General features: G+C 36.4%; 2 protein-coding genes across 7 annotated transcripts; both read right to left on the reverse strand.

The window, feature by feature from the left end:
* On the reverse strand, positions 1 to 13,058 carry LOC129354377 (poly(rC)-binding protein 2). 6 transcript variants are annotated; one of them, XM_055023873.1, is made up of 13 exons: positions 12,772 to 13,058; positions 11,532 to 11,657; positions 9,129 to 9,152; positions 9,018 to 9,050; positions 8,784 to 8,900; positions 8,548 to 8,679; positions 8,302 to 8,430; positions 7,390 to 7,464; positions 6,682 to 6,723; positions 5,549 to 5,621; positions 4,846 to 4,892; positions 3,877 to 4,046; positions 1 to 1,266 (listed from the first exon to the last, which is right to left on the reverse strand). In XM_055023873.1, exons 2-13 carry the CDS (start codon positions 11,598 to 11,600, stop codon positions 1,230 to 1,232), a joined length of 948 nt encoding a protein of 315 aa, XP_054879848.1. In that variant the 5' UTR covers positions 11,601 to 11,657; positions 12,772 to 13,058; the 3' UTR covers positions 1 to 1,229. The 6 variants fall into 6 exon arrangements, with proteins under 6 accessions (XP_054879848.1, XP_054879845.1, XP_054879843.1 ...); XM_055023870.1 differs by having other exon boundaries at positions 4,846 to 4,898; XM_055023868.1 differs by having other exon boundaries at positions 5,549 to 5,648.
* Positions 13,059 to 14,218: 1,160 nt separating this feature from the next.
* Positions 14,219 to 17,197, reverse strand: LOC129358218 (proline-rich protein 13-like). The gene is made up of 4 exons (XM_055027110.1): positions 16,957 to 17,197; positions 15,780 to 15,846; positions 15,183 to 15,700; positions 14,219 to 14,804 (listed from the first exon to the last, which is right to left on the reverse strand). The coding sequence occupies exons 2-4, from the start codon at positions 15,793 to 15,795 to the stop codon at positions 14,769 to 14,771; spliced, it is 570 nt and encodes a 189-aa protein (XP_054883085.1). The 5' UTR covers positions 15,796 to 15,846; positions 16,957 to 17,197; the 3' UTR covers positions 14,219 to 14,768.
* Positions 17,198 to 17,870: the final 673 nt, after the last annotated feature.

Consider the following 17,870-nt stretch of genomic DNA (forward strand, 5'->3'; position numbering starts at 1 on the left):
TGGTTTTGAGCATTTCACATCTTTATTTCTGCGGTTTTTTTAAACAATGTGGCACCCAGGTCTACAGTCTCAAAGAACGTGCACAATTTATTTTTTTCTGTCCTGCAAATAAAAAATAAAATAAGTTCTGAGTTGAGCAAAGCAAAGAGCAGGAATTTAGTGTTAACTCACAACCCTTTTCTTTGTCTACTTCATACGTGTTCACTCCTCAGCCTCGTTTACATTTATTAGACAAAAAATCAGTGTCCAGAAGTTATTTCCACTTTGGTAGTTAAAAAAAATAATTCTTCCATTTAAAACAAATATTCCAACTTTTTTTCTTTTTCAGTATATATCAATTTATACAAAAGAAAAAATTGAGGATAACCCTCTGATCCTGATCCCTTGAGCCAAGCCCGAAACACATCCCTCACCACCCCCCAACAAAATCCTCCAAAACCAGAAAAATAATCGACAAATGATCTGAGGACCAGGAGAGGGGGGGAAGGTGAAAATACAACGGAATGACATGGAGGAGAGGAAACATGACATGCTTTGCAATACACATCTGAATAAATTAATCTGAGTGTTAGAACATTTGTCTTCATAACCAAATATATTCTGTGATAGTGCAGCTACAGCTACGTCTTCTCATCAGGTGACATTAAGTGTTACAAGCGCTTCGGATGCACTTCAGTTGAAGGTGACACAGGGTGAGGATGCTGTGTATTCTTAAAGCAAGTACATGAAAAACCCAACAGGTAGGAATAAAACAAAGAAAAAATCATGTATATAGACAGAATAAAACAGTCACTCTATTCTTACTTTTGATACATTTTATTTATCCTCTTTTCCTGTTCAAAGAATAAAATAAATGACTGTACAGAACTAAGTCTATATGCCCTAAATCAGAGTTTTACAACTCTACTTTCTGTCATGGCAAAAAAGAAAAGAAAAAAATAGGAGGAAGTGAGAAAACAAGCCTAATGACATTAAAATCTGTAACTCGACTCAAAAACGGAATTAAAAACCTAATTTTCTGCTTTTTTTTTCTTTTTTCTTTTACTAAAACCAAACCCAAACAAAAAAAATAAATAAGGAACTCAGCAGATCAAATCAGTTGACATGATTTCAAATGAGAAAAAAAGGATGTACATTATATAAACTCTGAAGTTGTATAGTTGCATTGCCTGAATTTTTACGGTAGCCAATGATAGAAAAGTGTGATTTAGTGCAGATGCTGTGTCTTATCAGTTGGCTGCCAGTCCCGTGGCCTCAGAGGAAAGCCTGGAGAAAACAGATACACACCCACAGAGCAGGGGAGGAGAGAGAGGAAGGCATGCAATCAGACAGAACAGAGAAAACATCAATATTTACTCTACATTATTACATCATTACCATAAAAACCTCTGAAAGGAGGTCATCTGGCTTTATACACCAGGAAATGTGCTCTTACAGAAACCCATTACATGTGGAGCCTGGGAGGGGTTGTGTTACAAATAAAGATACATCTTAAGTCAGCGGCTGATCAAAATCTGAATGAGCTGGCAAAGGGATTAAATAATCAAAAACTTAGTAAAGGGGACTCACTGCTTATGGTTACAGATAAAAATACAGCTGCACAGGCTTAGCGGAAACTCTGCAAAACAGGAGCAAACAGCCTAGTTCTTCTCAAAGCTACATGACAACTATTTTTGATTTTTGTTGTTATTTAATTAATTTACAGAATTTGTAAAAAATAAAATAAAAAATAAAAAAAATTACAGGTCGGCTCATAATTATTTAGACAATTTAGACTTTGTGCTGTTTTCTTTTAAACAGAAAGATTTTCCGGTTAGAAATGATGCCAACATTTCTCAAACAAAATATTGCTCAAGGGTTTTTTTTTTTTTAAATGGCATGTTGAAAATAATAATCAATTGAAAACCCTTAATTCTCTAATTAGTTATGGTAATTTATCTTTTATATAATTAGTGACCAACTTTTATGTGCTGAAATATATTACTGATTGATCAGCTTTTGCTAAAAACTCCTTGTCTTCACAAATATGGGAACACATGGGCCTATTTATTTGATCTGATTAAATTTGACTCTTTTCATGCAGAAACCACGGAAAGCTTATTCAAAGTTCATTTCACCACACTGCAATGTCTCCAGACAACTTTTCACAGATGACATAAATATATGAGGATCAATGAAAAATGCCTCAAGTGGGACTTTAACATGAGTCTGCTCGTTTTGCTCTTGTTTTCAAATTTAATAGCTAAACTTATGAGCTAAATCCTAAAGCTCCCAGATATTTATTTTCATCTTCTTGAGATGAGACGAAATTACCTACATAAATCTGGTGCCTTATTATTAATCATCTCTTATTGGTAATCTAAAGCAGATGGGTCATTTTAGATTTTCTAATAATCAACAAAACCCAAAGTATGAATAAGTAAGTGGCTTTGATACCTGAGGGAAGATTTACTTTGATTTAAAATTCCTGTTTTGTTTTTTTCTGAAATCAGCAAACAAATCACAACGAGACAACCCTTTTTGTAAACTAACAACAGTCACGTAAAAGTAACTAGAGAGAAATTGAATTCCACAGGTACAACGTGACATCTTAAAGGAGCCGCTACCTGAGCAGAGCTTACACGACGAGAGAGGGAGAGAGACAGAGAGAGATTTGTTTAAACTACTCCCTGTCCATGCTAAATTCAAAGTCCTCAAAAAATATAATGCACTCAACATGTCACATTTTATAGAGACAGGTAGAGTCAAGCTACAGATATTTTATAAATATGGCGTTAACCACCTCTCTGGCTTGGTAACAGGGGGCTGCTTTGTGCTGTAAGCGAGGCATGGCACAGCCAGATACAAAAGCAAGTGCAGGTACAGACAACAAAGAGCACTGTCAGCACTTCAGGAGGAGATGACTTATGTTTCCTTCATTAGTAAGGGGAGAGCCTTCGCCTTTTGGACTTGGAGCCCAGCTCGGGGGCCACTTTGGGCTCAGCGGGAATTGGGTGTGGGGGATTACTGGCCCCACTGACAACATGGAGGGCCAGGAGAGGCAGGGGCTTGAGACTGAGGAGACTCGACACACAGGCGGGTGAGCTGGGGAGCAGGGAGTCGGTGGAGGAGCAAGAGGAGGAGGAGGAGGAGGAAGGAGGTGGCCCTGGAGCCAACAAGGACAGAGGGATGGAAGCTGTAGGGGGCACCACACAGGAGGAAGAGGAAGAAGAGGAGGAGGAAGAGGAGAAGGAGGAGGTAGCGGCAGAGGAGGTGGTGGTGGTAGTAGTAGTAGTAGTAGAGGTGGAAGGAGGGCACAAGCTGGTCTGTTCAGGGTTCAAGGAGGAGGAAGAGGAGGAGGAGGGAGGAGGTTTAGAGGACTCTACACTGTAGAAAGAGAGACAAGGAGAGAGGGACAACACAGTCGGGATGGGTCACAGGGCAGGCTGGTGAGCAATGGGTGAGGGGGAGGAGGAGGGGGAATGGGGTCGGGTGCGGGGATAAAAATCACTCAGGGATGCGACCAAAACAGCAGACGTGTTATTAGTAATTAATGAGTTAAACTAGGAGTGGAACGACTCATCATAACTGCAGTGGTGGATCAATGTGGGAGTCAAGGACGGGGGAGAGGGGTTATTAACAAATACCAAGAAAAAGAAAACGCCATCAGCTAATTTATAGAAAACTGAACAAAGCTACTGAAGTTTAGTAGGTCAGAAGATTCTTGAATTGTTTTTGTTTTTTTCTCTCTTGTAAAATTGGAGCTAATTTGATCCAACACAACAGCATGACAACTTTTAAACCTGTGCTTTCTATTCATATGTCAAATTAAATATCTGCAATGAGTGACTGTTTTACCACTACGGGGACGTCGTAATTATGTTCGGATTAGCTCACCTTGCATTGATGAGGTACTCTGCCAGACTGATGCTGGCGGGCGAGCCTGTGATAGTAACCTGCCGGTCAGTTGATCCATCCACTGGATTTGCGATCTTGATCTGGGCTCCAGACATTTGCCTGATCTCATTGATCTTGGCTCCCTGGCGGCCAATGATGCATCCGATCAGCTAGTGAAGAGAGGGGCGAATGAGGGGGGAAAAAAGAATAGAGACACAAATGGACAACAGTTTACAATAAGACGTCTCAAGCATGGCCTAGTTTTGACAGAAAATTGTTGAAAAGAAGTCTTTCTATCAGTGATTTAGTGATTCAAGCTTTAGAGGTTTTCTGGTTTTACAAAATGTCTGCTACTAAACAAAGAACTCATCATGCTTTGGCTAAAAGCTTAACAATAAAAACACTGCTTTCAGTAACTGAACTAAGACCTACTTAGTTCAGTCTCATTTCAATTTTTATTTTATTTTCAACAGGCACAAACAAGGACAGCTGTGTTTTATGACTTAGCAGGTTAAAATTCATATTTTAAAATACAAAATGTATTTGAATAAAAACATTTGAAGGTTTATGGGGAAAAAAATCACAAACATTAAAATATTTTTTGGGAAATAAAGATTTATATTATAATTTATATTACAATATAAATAATATATTTATCATATTATGTTATATAATATAATCATTTAGATTAAATTATATGGTGTATATTTTTCAATCAGTCTCCATGCACATAAAAATGTACAATTGTTGAATAAAAATTTAATTAAACTAATCAAATTCTATTACATATATTTCAATTAGAACCAAATTCAACAAATAGATCATATTCTATGTAGACATATTATTTTTAACTTTGGTGATTTAATGTAATCCCTTCACAAAAATAATAATCCCAAAAATCTTTAGCAGAAATCTCACTTATTACTAAACTGACAACAGTGTGTAAAAGTAATTGAATGTCTGACTTACATCATTTGGAATGGTCATCTCATGTGAACTAGTCTGAGCAGAAGCATCTATCCCTGACAAGAAAAATATATCAGTAACTCAAACAAGCAACAACATCCTAACTTTTTAAGGCCACACAGTGACATGAATAAGTTTCAAATACAGTTTGAAATGAAATTCTGACAGAAAAAGTCATCTTTTTTTTTCGGAACTAATATTTGACAAAAACTGGTAATAAAACCTCAAACTGTGCAACTGTGGATCTTCATTGGTATAAACCTAGATGCATAAAGAAAGCAAAATTTGCATTTTCTATATTTCAGACAATAAGATGCAACAAAGTCTGGAATTACAGACAGTTTTCCATACCTGCCTAAACTTGAGTAATACTTGACCTGCATACCATACTTTACCAGAGAGTAATAAGCCTTTATTTCTTATTATAGACATTGGTTAATTTTATGAGGTCTGAGTAGTCTTATTATTCTAAACTCACCTTGCAGCAAGAAAATATCATTTTTATATAAAATAAATGGATATTAGAGCACACCAGATGTTTTTTTTTTTTTTTTAATGCTGCATTGTTTTATAGTGCACAGCAAAGCCCTCCCTACTTCAGGGAACGTGATAGTGACTGTCAACGTGATGTGGCAATGCGAAACATTCGAGTCGAATCAGCTGAAACGGCGGCGTGAAAGCCCACGGGCCTTGCTGTGCTGCATACCAGTGAATCCCTGGTTGCCTGGTGCAATAGGGAAAGGGCTCTGCTGCATAGCCAGCTGGTGAAGCTTGGTGAGCTGTGGAGAAATAGCAGCAGAGGAAGACTGTGAGAGTGAGAGGAGGAGGCGGGGAGAGAAGAAACAGAGGAAATGGAAAAACACAGGAAGAGGGGAAAAAACAGAGCACATAAAAATCACAATCAGTAGACGGCTACACAAAGAAGCGCAAAGGAAAACTTAACACACAAGACTTCCTTCTATGATCTGTAGATCTCATAATCTCTCATAAGGCTCTCTATATGTCTAACATAAATCTATATGGGAAACCTAATCTGATTTCTTCTCTAGTCAGGCTCCACCTTTTGGTGAACTTTTCCTGCCATCTTTGGGGTCAAAACAAAGCTATAATATACAGTCCCTGTACAGAGGGGATTTCCTAAGCAAAACAACAGACTTCTTCAATTTAGCTTCAGGAGAGCTAAGAAGAAACTTTTATGCTACATCTAAAAAACACATTGGGTCTAATAATCAGTAATAATTTACACAACAACTTTTTGCATAAAGTTGTTTGCGCAAAAAGACAACTTTTTGCGCAATCAAAAAGTTTGCGACCACCATCTACATGTTAAAAGATCCTGACCCACCGTTTCTTTTTCACGTAAAGAAAAAAAAAAGAAGCATTGATTGTATGAAGCAAAAAGTGACCAGAGGACAAAGTGACAAAGAAAAAGACTAAAAAACAGTGTGTTTATTCAGGACAGACTCATAAATGAGACAATACTGCACAAAGAGGAAGAACAAGGAGGAGTGAGCAGCAGGGACAGATTATTATTCATGGAACAGTGGAGAGTCTGGACAAACAAACAACAAATGTCAATTAAATTCGCTTCTGACTGCAAAAACTGAACAGATAGTGAGAAAAGTTACCACACTCTTCTAAATGGTTGATATAAAAATGACTGATGACTGCAGATTAAATGAAGGATAAACAAGGACACTAACTATAGCTTTATGTGGAAAATATTGCATGGCTAGGTGGATGATTATTCATTTTGGGACAGGGCTATAATTATGAATGGGAGTGGAAGTGATGGCGGGGAGGATCAAGGGGGGGAAAAAAAAGTCCTACTGCACTTACATCTGGCTGTGGGATCGCGTGCTGTCCTTGTACAGCATAGGCCTGAAACATATGGAAACAAAGCTTTCATAGGCCTCACATCTGGTTTTATTGGGTCACTTACTTCTCCGGGTACGTCACCATTAGATGACAACCGGATGACTCCTGCATATCAAAAGTCAACCTGATGATACTCAACAAATATTAACATGCACCTCTTGTCCAAAGTCTCCACATTTCTGAGAGTAATGAAGTATTTTGTGACATTTCATTAGAATTAGAGGAAAAATATTATAAAGAATACAACATAGTGCTTGGTAAGTTTAAAGACTTTATAGTGTTAAGAGAACAAGCACCAGAAAGTGTTTAAGTTCAAGTCAAGATGAAAGGGAAATGAAAAACTAAAAGTCTTTGACAAAAGGAAAACATTGAAGGAAACAAAGATTTTTAGAGCTTTACTTGTTCTCCAAGTTTTTACTGACTCTTGATGCATCTGTTTTCTCAAGGTAAATACAAAGTGAAGCATCCATTTAAGATGAACATTATGTTAGCTCCTATAAATTCACATATCAAAGTTAAACTTATTAAATCATCAAACATAAAAATAATATATCTTTAAATGGTTTGCAAGAAACTCTAAACCTCCTCAAGTCTTTTCAGTGATGGATATAAGATAAAATCAAACCCTCCATAAATAAACCTTGTGTCCATCAGAGAAGCCGTTTATACCTGTCCGCCTGCAAAGATGACAGGTGATCCTGAAGGCTTGGGTCGGTAGGGGATGGTGACCCCCTTAGGGGGAGACTGCACAGGGGGAAAGAAGGTGGGTTTTATTACAATATCTACAACCGACATCATGTTAAAACCATTAACTTTGAAAAGTAAAACTTTTTCATAACATTCAATCCTTTAAGGTAGAAGGCAAAGAAAGTAATAGCAGTTTCCCTGGCTTTATAGAACAATGACTCACCACAACTCCAACAAAAACAACAGTCAATGTGGTAACTAAAGGTAATGCCACTGATTATTCAATAAATTAGCAGCTGTTTTTAAATGTTACAAGGCTTATAAGCCTTTTGCAAAAAACAATTAACTCCATGTTGAATTAAAATGAGCTCAATAACTGCTATTATGATGATTCATGTTTTTAAAAGGTTTATTTTGGTTATGGAGACTGGCTTTAGGTTGTTGTGTTTTATTTTGTTGATTTAAAATATTGTCCAGTTCTAGTGTTAAGTGTTCTTTCCAAAATAAAAGTTTATTGGGTGACCTTGCATTATTATGCCATTATCAATATATTACTTTGAAAAGGTTTTAAAACTGTATTACAGTTTATCACAACAACAATTTATCATCCAGCAAAATTCGTTATGGTGAAAAGCTAAGGGCAAATCTGTAGAGCAGCTGGATATCCAGACTAAAACAACCAGCCTGTTTTTCTCTCAGTGTTACTCTATAAAGAGCAGAAACGATGCATTATTTTGACAGGTGTGCAAATAATTGTTGCCTTTATCTTTAAAGAAAGCAAACAAATGATCTTTCGCATTATTGTTGAAAATTTTTGGTTATTTTTCTGAACTTTATCTCACATTGAGAATCTCATACTGGCTCCAACAGCAACATCTGCACGTGTCTGCTCACCTCCAGCATGACCACGCATATCTGCTTAACACACTCAATTATTGACTGCGGAGTTCCAGCAATGGTGATGGCACGCTCTGTGGAGTTGGGAAGCATGTCTCCCGCCACTTGTACCTGAGCACCAGTCGACTTGAACACACAAGAGAGGAAAAATTAAACAAAACCTCATTCATGTTGAGTTATTAAAGGTGTAACATGTAAAGGTGAACAGAATGCAGGTTTTACTGTCTTGAATTTAGGGCATACCTCTCGAATTTCTTTGATCTTGCAGCCACCTTTCCCAATGAGCGAGCCACACTGGCTGGCAGGCACTACGATGCGTAGAGTCACTGGAGGCTTGCTGGTAGCTGTGCTGTTCGTCATTGAGCTGCTGATATCCTGGTACGAAATATAGAAAAGTTAAATTAATTAAGCTAGAAAATGGGGTGGTCTCTGTTGATCTATATTTATATATATATATATATAAAAACTTGGAAGCAAACCTCTTCCAACTTCTCTATAATCATAGAGAACGCTTTAAAGATGGCCGTTGTTGGACCTGCCAAAGTGATGATCCGTTCAGGACAATTGCCTTCAGAGATGTTAATACGAGCTCCACTCTAAATGGAAGAAAACCAAAAAAATTTACAAAAGTAATTAGCAACTGTGAAAAGATCTGCCAATAATATGACTCATTGTAGTAATTAAAGAAACATAGTGAGCTTGAAAGGACTAACCTCTTCTCTCATCTTCTTCACAGATTCTCCCTTCTGTTTGCAGAGAATCAACGATATGTTTAATATTTATAAAAGAAGAAAAAGCAACATTAAAAGAACAGAGAATTTTACCTTTCCAATTATACTTCCAACCTCCTGAAATTGGAAAAAAATAAATACTGTAAGACATATTTTTCTTAATTCATTGAGATGAAAAATTATGTTTACATAAATTAGCCTATTGAAGAATTGGGAGCTTGATGTTAAATTCTAAAACTTAAAACTAAAACAAATGTAGCAATCCAGGGTTCACTGTGTCAGTACGCAACAGGGGATGTTGCAATACATGTGTTAATTCTGAATAAACCAGCATTAGCTAACTATTAGTATCTCTCGCAGAGATATTTAATATCTAAAACCAGCTCAACACAAACTAGCAGAATAATTTACCATTCATGGAAAAGCTACAGAGAAATAATGTTTAGGAATTTGGGAATAAAACTTTCTTTCATGTACACTTCTAACATGTTAGTGACTGCCAGTTTGAGCTCAATATAAACATAATTGGTGAGAATTTCTCTTAGTTGCATATATTTTTTCTAGACCTCAGGAAATGATACTACAAGGGGTAGGATTTGGAGAAAATACAGATGAAAAACATGTTTCTACTAATACAACATAATTTAGCACAGTTTGACTTTTTTATATCTCACCAGTTTGATATATCTGCAGTTAAAAATACCAAGAATGTGCAGCTGCCTTTAAAACCGCCATACTAGGCTACAGCAGAACTCACACCATGGAGCGTGTGCAGCTATGCTGTCAAAAGGGCCAGATGGCCTGGGGACAAATGCCAGCCAATGCCTCAGGCTGCAAATTTTTAAGCATGGGATGGTGCTAAAAGGAAAAAAAAAAAAAAAAAAAAAAAAAGAAAAAAAAAAAACAGAAAAGCAAAAATAAAAAATAAAAAAATCCATGGATAACATGTGTATTACTAAGTCCAACTTCTGTACATCCAATCAGCATCCATTTATTAAAATATAAGGTAGATTTAGATTAGAGATGCACCATTAAGGCTTTCAATGGATTTGCCAATTTGGCACACAGAAGAAAAAAATGCGTTTTGATGGGAGTCGTAGTTTTAAAGGCCCTAGAACTCTATTAGATAAAAAAAAAAAATAGATCAAAGTATATTGTATTTGTTGATATATTTATAGACTAAAAAGGCCGGAGTTGTAAGTTTATACATTTAATGAAAAGTAAAAAATAAATTCTGTGTTCACCAGGTAAAGTTGATAAAAGGAAAATTTCAGTCTCTGAGCAACTGATTGGTGCGTTTCAACATTTTTTTAATAAGTACAGTATTTTTAAAAAGGCCAGCATAAACTCAAGATAAATGAGAACTGAAAAAATTTAATTGGAATAAAAACACTAAAAATAAGAGGAATAATTTATTATGTAAATTGTTTCTCTTCAATTTACATAACAAATTGTAAATGGATTGTTGTTATTGCTGAAGAATATTCCAGTGAAACCCATTGAGCATTTAACAGCCTACAGCTAGACAAACACTGCACGCCCAGTATTTTCAGTCATTATATTCAACTCCAGCTGAACCTGTATGAATACATCACACTGTATGAATCGAAGTTCAGATGCAACCTGGCTGCTCACACGTACTACACATCACAGCCTTGAATCTGAAACTACAAAAACATGAAAAATAAAGGGAGGAGACATTCGGCCAAGAATAAGACAATGCTCAACAAAAACAAACATGCTGCCTAAGCAATTCTCGCCTTTCTGTGCAGAGAAACATAAGCTTTTATTGTTAAAAAATAAAATAATGAGTGTTAAGGTGAGAGAGATGTATGGACCATAAATTAAATACGGAAGGAGAAATGCTTAGGAGAAAAAAAAGTAAATATCTTTATGTTGTTTTAAGACATGGAAAGTTCATAAACTCCAATATTTCAATTTCAGCTTCTTTTATACTGTCATATCCACTTCCAAATATGCACCATTTAATTACAATAGTAATATATATTATATTGCTCCTCTTACTTAATGAAAGTAAGCCAGTTGTCTATATTTTTTGAGTAGCATTCCAGTGAGTGACTTGAGAGTGTGAGCTTCAGGTGAAATTGGCACATGACATTGCTTCAACACTGCATACTCCCCTGCAACACGAGGGACATACGCAATTCGTACAATTGGTCTTTGGGATCTTGTTGTGGGGCGCTAATCCCTTCTGGTTCCCCCCGGTATACTACACGATGCACAACACACGATTAAACCGAGACTCAGCCTGACTGCAAAAGTTGTCGCACAACTTGAATAAAAGATAATCATAAATACTGCCTTACGTAGGAGATCAAACTCTTGTCTCTACATTTTCTCTTGAGATCAAGGATTCAATAACCATTTACTTTCACTACTCCCCTTCATCTACATATCTTGTTGAACATCAACTTCATCAATAAAGCAGCATGCTGTATTAGAGTATCCACATGAGCTACTGTTGAGTGATCTCACCTTGCCGTGCATGAGCAGCCTTATAGTAAGGGTGACATTGAGTCCGCCTTCAATTACTCCGGAGTCCATAGCTGCAACTATAGTGGTCCGTACAGAAACTGAGTGTCTTTGGTCACAGAGATGGATCTAAATAGCATAAATACAGAAAAACATTATCATGCATAAGAATGAAAAAGGAAATGTAAGCTGTAACACAGCAGTGTTACAGCAGTTTTGTTTCATGCTTCAAACTTTATTAAAAGTTCATAATTCTATTGGTGGATAACTATTACAAGGCATGGGAGGTAATTTAATAAACTCAGTGAATTGTTGATAAAATCAGAAAATATACACACTCCCTTTAAATTCATATAATTCATATTTCAGACTTAATGGCAAACTTAAGTGATTGATCTTTATATATATTATATATATATATATATATATATATATATATATATATATATATATATATAACGTATATCACAATTAGGTAATTGGTTTACAGGTCGCTAATTAAAATGTTAATTGTCTAGCACACTGACGTATACCACAAGAGAAAATCCTAAGCTTTAAGGTTTTTCTGCAGTTCTGTTGTTGTAGGCTTTCAAATTGTGGGTGAATGCTGATCCATCCACATCACATAGTAAATCTATTACCTCCAGGGGAAAAAATAACATATGGTAACATGCTAACTATGTTCGCTAGCCTTGAAACAAGTTTAGTAACAAACTGGTTGCCGTGTTTCTTCTAAAGCCTCATCTAGACGACTGTGTTTTATTTGCAACAAACATGAATTAATTCGATTGTAAATAAGTCCTAAACGCCTATATTGAAGATTTAAGGAGAGATTTTAAATTATTAAGAAATATGAAAGTCCCTTAGCCCTCTGTAGCCGTGCTAGGAAAATGAATGGAGAATGCATGTGCTTGTTAGCATATTTAGCTAGTTAGCTTACTTCGTCAGCATTTCGAAAAGATTCTAACTCAAATCAAGGTAAATTGAATTGCATTGTTGTTATCTCTTACACAAATGTGCTTTGTAAACTATGAAAATTAGTAACTAAAAGTGCTATAAAGGGACTCTCTGTTGTAGCTCTTTAAAATAAGCTAGGCTAGGCTAGCCACATCACCCCGAGCGCAGATTGCGTGCTCATCGTCCTCACGCGGCCTATTAGCACGCTGCACAGGCGCGATTTGTTTCCGCTACTTCTGACCATAACAAATATGTTAGAAAATAAGAAACATCACAGAAAACTCACCTGCCCAGAGCGCTGCGGACTGATCGGGGGGAGGGTTGGGGTTGTAAGGGTAGAAGGGGAGAGGTTCGGGAGGGTAAAAACCCGGGGGAGAGTTTAGAAAGGACTCGGGGAAGAGGGAAGAGTGATGCGAGATCGAGCTCCACTCCTTTACACAAAGACAACAACACCGTAACCTTTGAACTGCCACCCTTCACCCATCAAAAAACCCTTACCAGCGCCAGCCAGGAGTTTGAACTGAAGATGCTACAGACAAATATCGCTTCATCCATATGTGATGCTACCATACGGTAAATAATAATTACATTCAAAACAAATTCTATTTTGTGTTGTTTTTTTAAAATGATACGCACACGTTTTGTGTTTAAAAGTAGGTTAAAACTAGCTAAATAAAAATCAAATTGACCGTCAGAAATGACAAATTACAAAAATAAGAACGTCTTAGGCAAGGTTTGATAAATAATGTTGAAAATAAGATATTTAAAATCTAAAGACCAATGATGCTTAAAGCAATATTATTCTGCTTTAAAACGCTAAAATATATTTAAAAAATGCATAACAAAAATATACGTAGAACATTTTCAAATTTTGTCAAGGTCCACTTACAACTTTATTTTAAACATTTTATATGATAGACCAGTACAATACCGAGGTTTATATGCGCACATTAGTGAATTAACAGCTTTTTAAAGACTAAGAAACACACCAGGGAGGGCACAGATAAACGCCTGGAGGAGTTTTAAGCTTGTAATCAATTATCTGAATTGGAAAGAGCCTGGCTGACCCAACCGCAAACCTACTATGGTATGATTGTTCAAATAAGCCGACAGACTTGGCAAGGATGAATCATTCAGAGAAGCAGCCAAAGTTACCATGACGACTTTGGAGGAGTTGTAGAGATCATCAGTCTTGGTAGTAGAATATTATTTGTGTGATTCACTTTTTGATCTACATGCAAAACGGTGAGGTGTGTGTGGTGGAAAACAAACACTGCATGACATCATGCATAACAATATGGTGGTAGTGGCGCCATGGGGTGAGGAACCTTTTCTTCTGCAAACAAAGAGAAGATGGATGCCGTTAAATGTAGATCGGTTCTGTGAAATGTTATAAGTGGCCAAAGACTTGATGTAAAGCTTCCAGCAGAATAACAACCATAAACATACTGCCACAGCTCTAATGGGCTGGCGTAGATCAAGGCATATTTATGTGTTAAAACATCCCAGTCAAAAACCTGACAACCTGTGGCAAGACTTGAAAATTGATGCTCAAAAATGCACCTCCGTTAAGTCAGGCTGAGGTTTAGCTATTTGGCAAAGAAAATGGGGCACAAATGTTTGTAGATACACAAAGCAAGTAGAGATGTACCCCCAAAAAATACTTGCAGTTGTAATTGCAGCAGCAGGTGGTTTAACAAGGCAGCTGTATGCACAGTACAAGAATGCCGCAATTTATAGATTTTAGTTTTATTGTATTATTTACACAAAATTACAACAAAACACACATCAGTTTGTGACTGTAACAACACAAAATGTGAATCTGTAATGAGTATGACTGTACATCCAATTATGGAGTAACATTTTAAAATATTTGAATAAGTTTTCAAAGAAATTAGAATAGAAATACAAGAAAAAAAAACTATACCTTCTTAATACTCAACATGACATTATACTATACTCTGTATCCTACCCGTTACTATTGAATATATTTACAAATTCAAGTAAAAGGCAACTTTATATCTTATGTCTTGTATTTTTGCATTTACACTAATGAAACTAAAAGCAAAACAAAAAATAGCAGTAGCAAACAAATCCATATGCCAAATTCCTTTATTTCAATGGTACACACCGACTGAAATTTAAGTTTAGACCCTGGAAGAAATATCTTGTGTGACTTCAAATGTCAGAAATGCACTGTAACTGATATTATAACACAATGTACTTGTGCAGTGATTTTAGTTGAATTAGTTGGAGTATTGGATGATTCGTTCTCTGAAGGCCTCAATCTGAGTCGCTGCTGCTGCTGCTGCTGGACCACTGTGAAGAAAACATGTAAATAAATATTTTTCACACAAAACAACTTGTGTTTTATTTGATAGAGAAAAACTTCCAGTGAAAATGAAATTCTACTATTTAGATAGGGCATAAATCCTCCAGGCCAAAGGGAGGTAAAACTAGCCTAATGTTTTATTCTGTCAGGAAACTGTTTTGGTCAGCAACCTAAGCTTTTTTCATGAATCAGAATTCCTTTTGATGTCTAAGGCACCACAAATTTAAATAAAAGTTGCTGACTGAGTTTCTATTGCTTTTAGACAAAGATTGTTGCTTCAGGACTAACCTGTGCCCTTGTATTATTATTTCAGGTGTCAGAATAATCATTTTAATTGACATCCGTGCTTTTTAAACAAGCCTCACCTTGCCATGCTTGTAGTGGCCATATTTATGAGCCTTCTTCATCTTTTTCCTCATTTTCTTATTAGCTTTGTGAGAAAGTAAGCCCATTCCCACTGCCATTCCTCCAGCTAATATTCCAGCTGAAGGGTTAAACCCATCATGGTGATGATGATGATGATGACCTTTGTGTGGGCCATGACCAAAACCTTTTGGGAAGTGCAGGAGGTGACCCAAATGAACACCTTTGGGATGGCAAGAATGTCCCGCAGGATGCATGGGATATGCATATGGTCCAGGAGGTCCATAGGGCATTACCCCTGGAGGTCCATGGGGCATCGGTCCTGGAGGTCCATGGTGGATCATGGCTGGGCTCACAGGAGCGGAGTAGTGGCCTGGAGGATACTGGGCTGTAGGGTATCCAGAGTAAGCAGGATATGGAGCCTGGGGGTAAACCCCAGGTCCAGGGGCAGATAAATATGGAGCACTGTATCCAGGAGGGAATGCAGGATTTTGTTGACCCACTGGAGGGGGAGGAGGACCTGATGCACAAAAGAAGCACAATCACACACCTTCTACTTCATAAAAGTTAGAATGTGATACAGGGCTTGATATGCTTACCTTGATTTGGCCACATGGGTTGTGCTTTAGCTTGATCAGCAGATAAGTACAAGTCACAGAAATAGTCCTAAAAATAAGGAATGTTTATGGATTAAATCATTTACAAACATGCAGTAAAGACAGATTGTAAAAAGTCTACTTCAAGCTCTGTCTTATTTTATGTCCTACATATTCAGTGGTTCAACTACCTTAACCAAGTGTACCCTAATTAAAAATAAAGCCTCTATAAAAATTAAACCAAACAGATAGGAATAAGTCCAGCTTTGAGAAGATTATGAAGCCGGGACCTGTACCAAACTTTGAGGGAACTTTGCAAAACATGGACTGCTGCTTCAGGAGTCACCAGACACAGAAGAAGTGTGAACATGGGCAACAACTAAGTTCTTGTACTTTAACTACTCCTGACCCAGAGTAAACTTCATAAGCCATGGAGAATAAGTCCAAACTATTGGTCACAGGTACAAGTACTTAGTCCAGAAAAGTTATGCTACATTAATGTAGTAATTCAAGCAAAAGGAGACCATAACTTATACTGTAATCATATAATATACTTCACTGGCCTCATGTAAATTATTCATACTTTCTAGTAAACTGAATTTTGATCAAAATAAAGTTTTTAAATCCATAATCCTGAGTATAGAGAAGTTAATGATATAATAAAGGAATATATCAAAATAACTTGTGCCCTTTGATGTACTTTATAGGTAGAAATGAACTTATCAATGAGATTCTGATATACTGAGATGTTCAGATCAAAAAAGATTGTACTTTTCCACATGTTTGAATACTCATTTTCATCCCCGTGTTCTGTTCATCACACATGGACTAAATGATGAAAATGCTTTCCCATAAGATCGAGTGATGAATGACAGCCCCACAATATCCTTGAAAAGGAATGTATGAACCCACTAAAATAAGCTAAACATTAGAAAGATAGCAGTTTTACAAAACAAATAATTTTAATGAAACGTAAGATCAACTCAAACGTGTTTATTCACACATATAAAGAAATTAGAAACAATTATTTAATTATGTGTCAATCATTAGACCGTATTTAAACTCTAACAACCAGCATTTTTACAAGCAAAACAAACACCACAAAATACACGAATCCTGTAATTAGGGAGGTTTAGCAAAGCCCTTAACCTCCATATGTTCCGTAAACAAAAGTTCCTACCTGTTCTTGAAAAGCTTTTGTCAGAAACTTGTAACGTCTTGTTAGACTTCCGCATCGAAGCTATGTTAAAATGCAAAAAGATGCCACGCCTTCCCTTAAAGGGCACCCACGTAAAGGCGACACGCAGCAGCTGACGGGGAATGAAAAGTTGAAAGACTTGTTCTACTTTGCTTCCTCACTCACCGAAGCTACGATAACAGCCGTCAAAGAACACAGTGGAGGATGTTTCCACAGGGAGGAGTCAGGAGTTACCACAGAAACACTCACATGACCTCTTAGCAGAATATTCACACCTGTGAATGGTGCCTGCACCAGAACACCATTACGTCATGGACCAACTGTGTCACAAAATGCTTTAGGCAGAATCACATGCTCTACAAAATCAATGTCAGGAAAACATTTACAAAGAGAAAAAAATATTCTGTCTATTCAGACAATCATGACAGTATAAATTATTTATTGTTTTTGTGGTTATACATTTCGATGACCTCTAACACTTATACACTACAACCAAACAATTTTAGAATTAAACCTACATTTTCAGAAAGGTCCTGTATCACAGAAATATGCTCTTATTTTAAATAGGGCCAAAGTAAATGATGTAAGATTTAATTTTGTGGGTTTTTTAATGCTTTAACTTATAATATGTGGTTGAATCATACCAGAAAAGCGATGAGTGAGCAAGTCTAAACATAGGAATAAAACTAAATATATATTTTATAAATCATTATTTTTTTCAGAGATGTGTTTGTGTTTTACTATGTGAAACACAAACACATATGTACATAAGATATATATCTTATTACATATATATTTTTTTAAATCGAAAAAAACCTTAAAGTAAGCATTCTAAATCAGTGTTAATCAAAATAGATATAATTTTTTTAAATTAAACATAAAAAATATAAAACAAA

This window comes from Poeciliopsis prolifica, unplaced genomic scaffold (genome assembly GCF_027474105.1).
Source record: "Poeciliopsis prolifica strain line A6 unplaced genomic scaffold, Auburn_PproV2 SCAFFOLD003, whole genome shotgun sequence".
Classification (NCBI taxonomy): domain Eukaryota; kingdom Metazoa; phylum Chordata; class Actinopteri; order Cyprinodontiformes; family Poeciliidae; genus Poeciliopsis; species Poeciliopsis prolifica.

Bases quoted from the DNA above. Each gene is read 5' to 3' on its own strand.
- LOC129354377 (XM_055023864.1), bottom strand. From the start codon at position 11,600: ATGGACTCCGGAGTAATTGAAGGCGGACTCAATGTCACCCTTACTATA. The intron at 9,153-11,531 runs GTGAGATCACTC...TTCCAATTTCAG, and splicing joins GGCTGCTCATGCACGGCAAG to GAGGTTGGAAGTATAATTGG. The intron at 6,724-7,389 runs GTATAAACGGCT...CATATGTTTCAG, and splicing joins TCATCTTTGCAGGCGGACAG to GCCTATGCTGTACAAGGACA.
- LOC129358218 (XM_055027110.1), bottom strand. The intron at 14,805-15,182 runs GTGAGGCTTGTT...TTTTCTTCACAG, and splicing joins GCCACTACAAGCATGGCAAG to TGGTCCAGCAGCAGCAGCAG.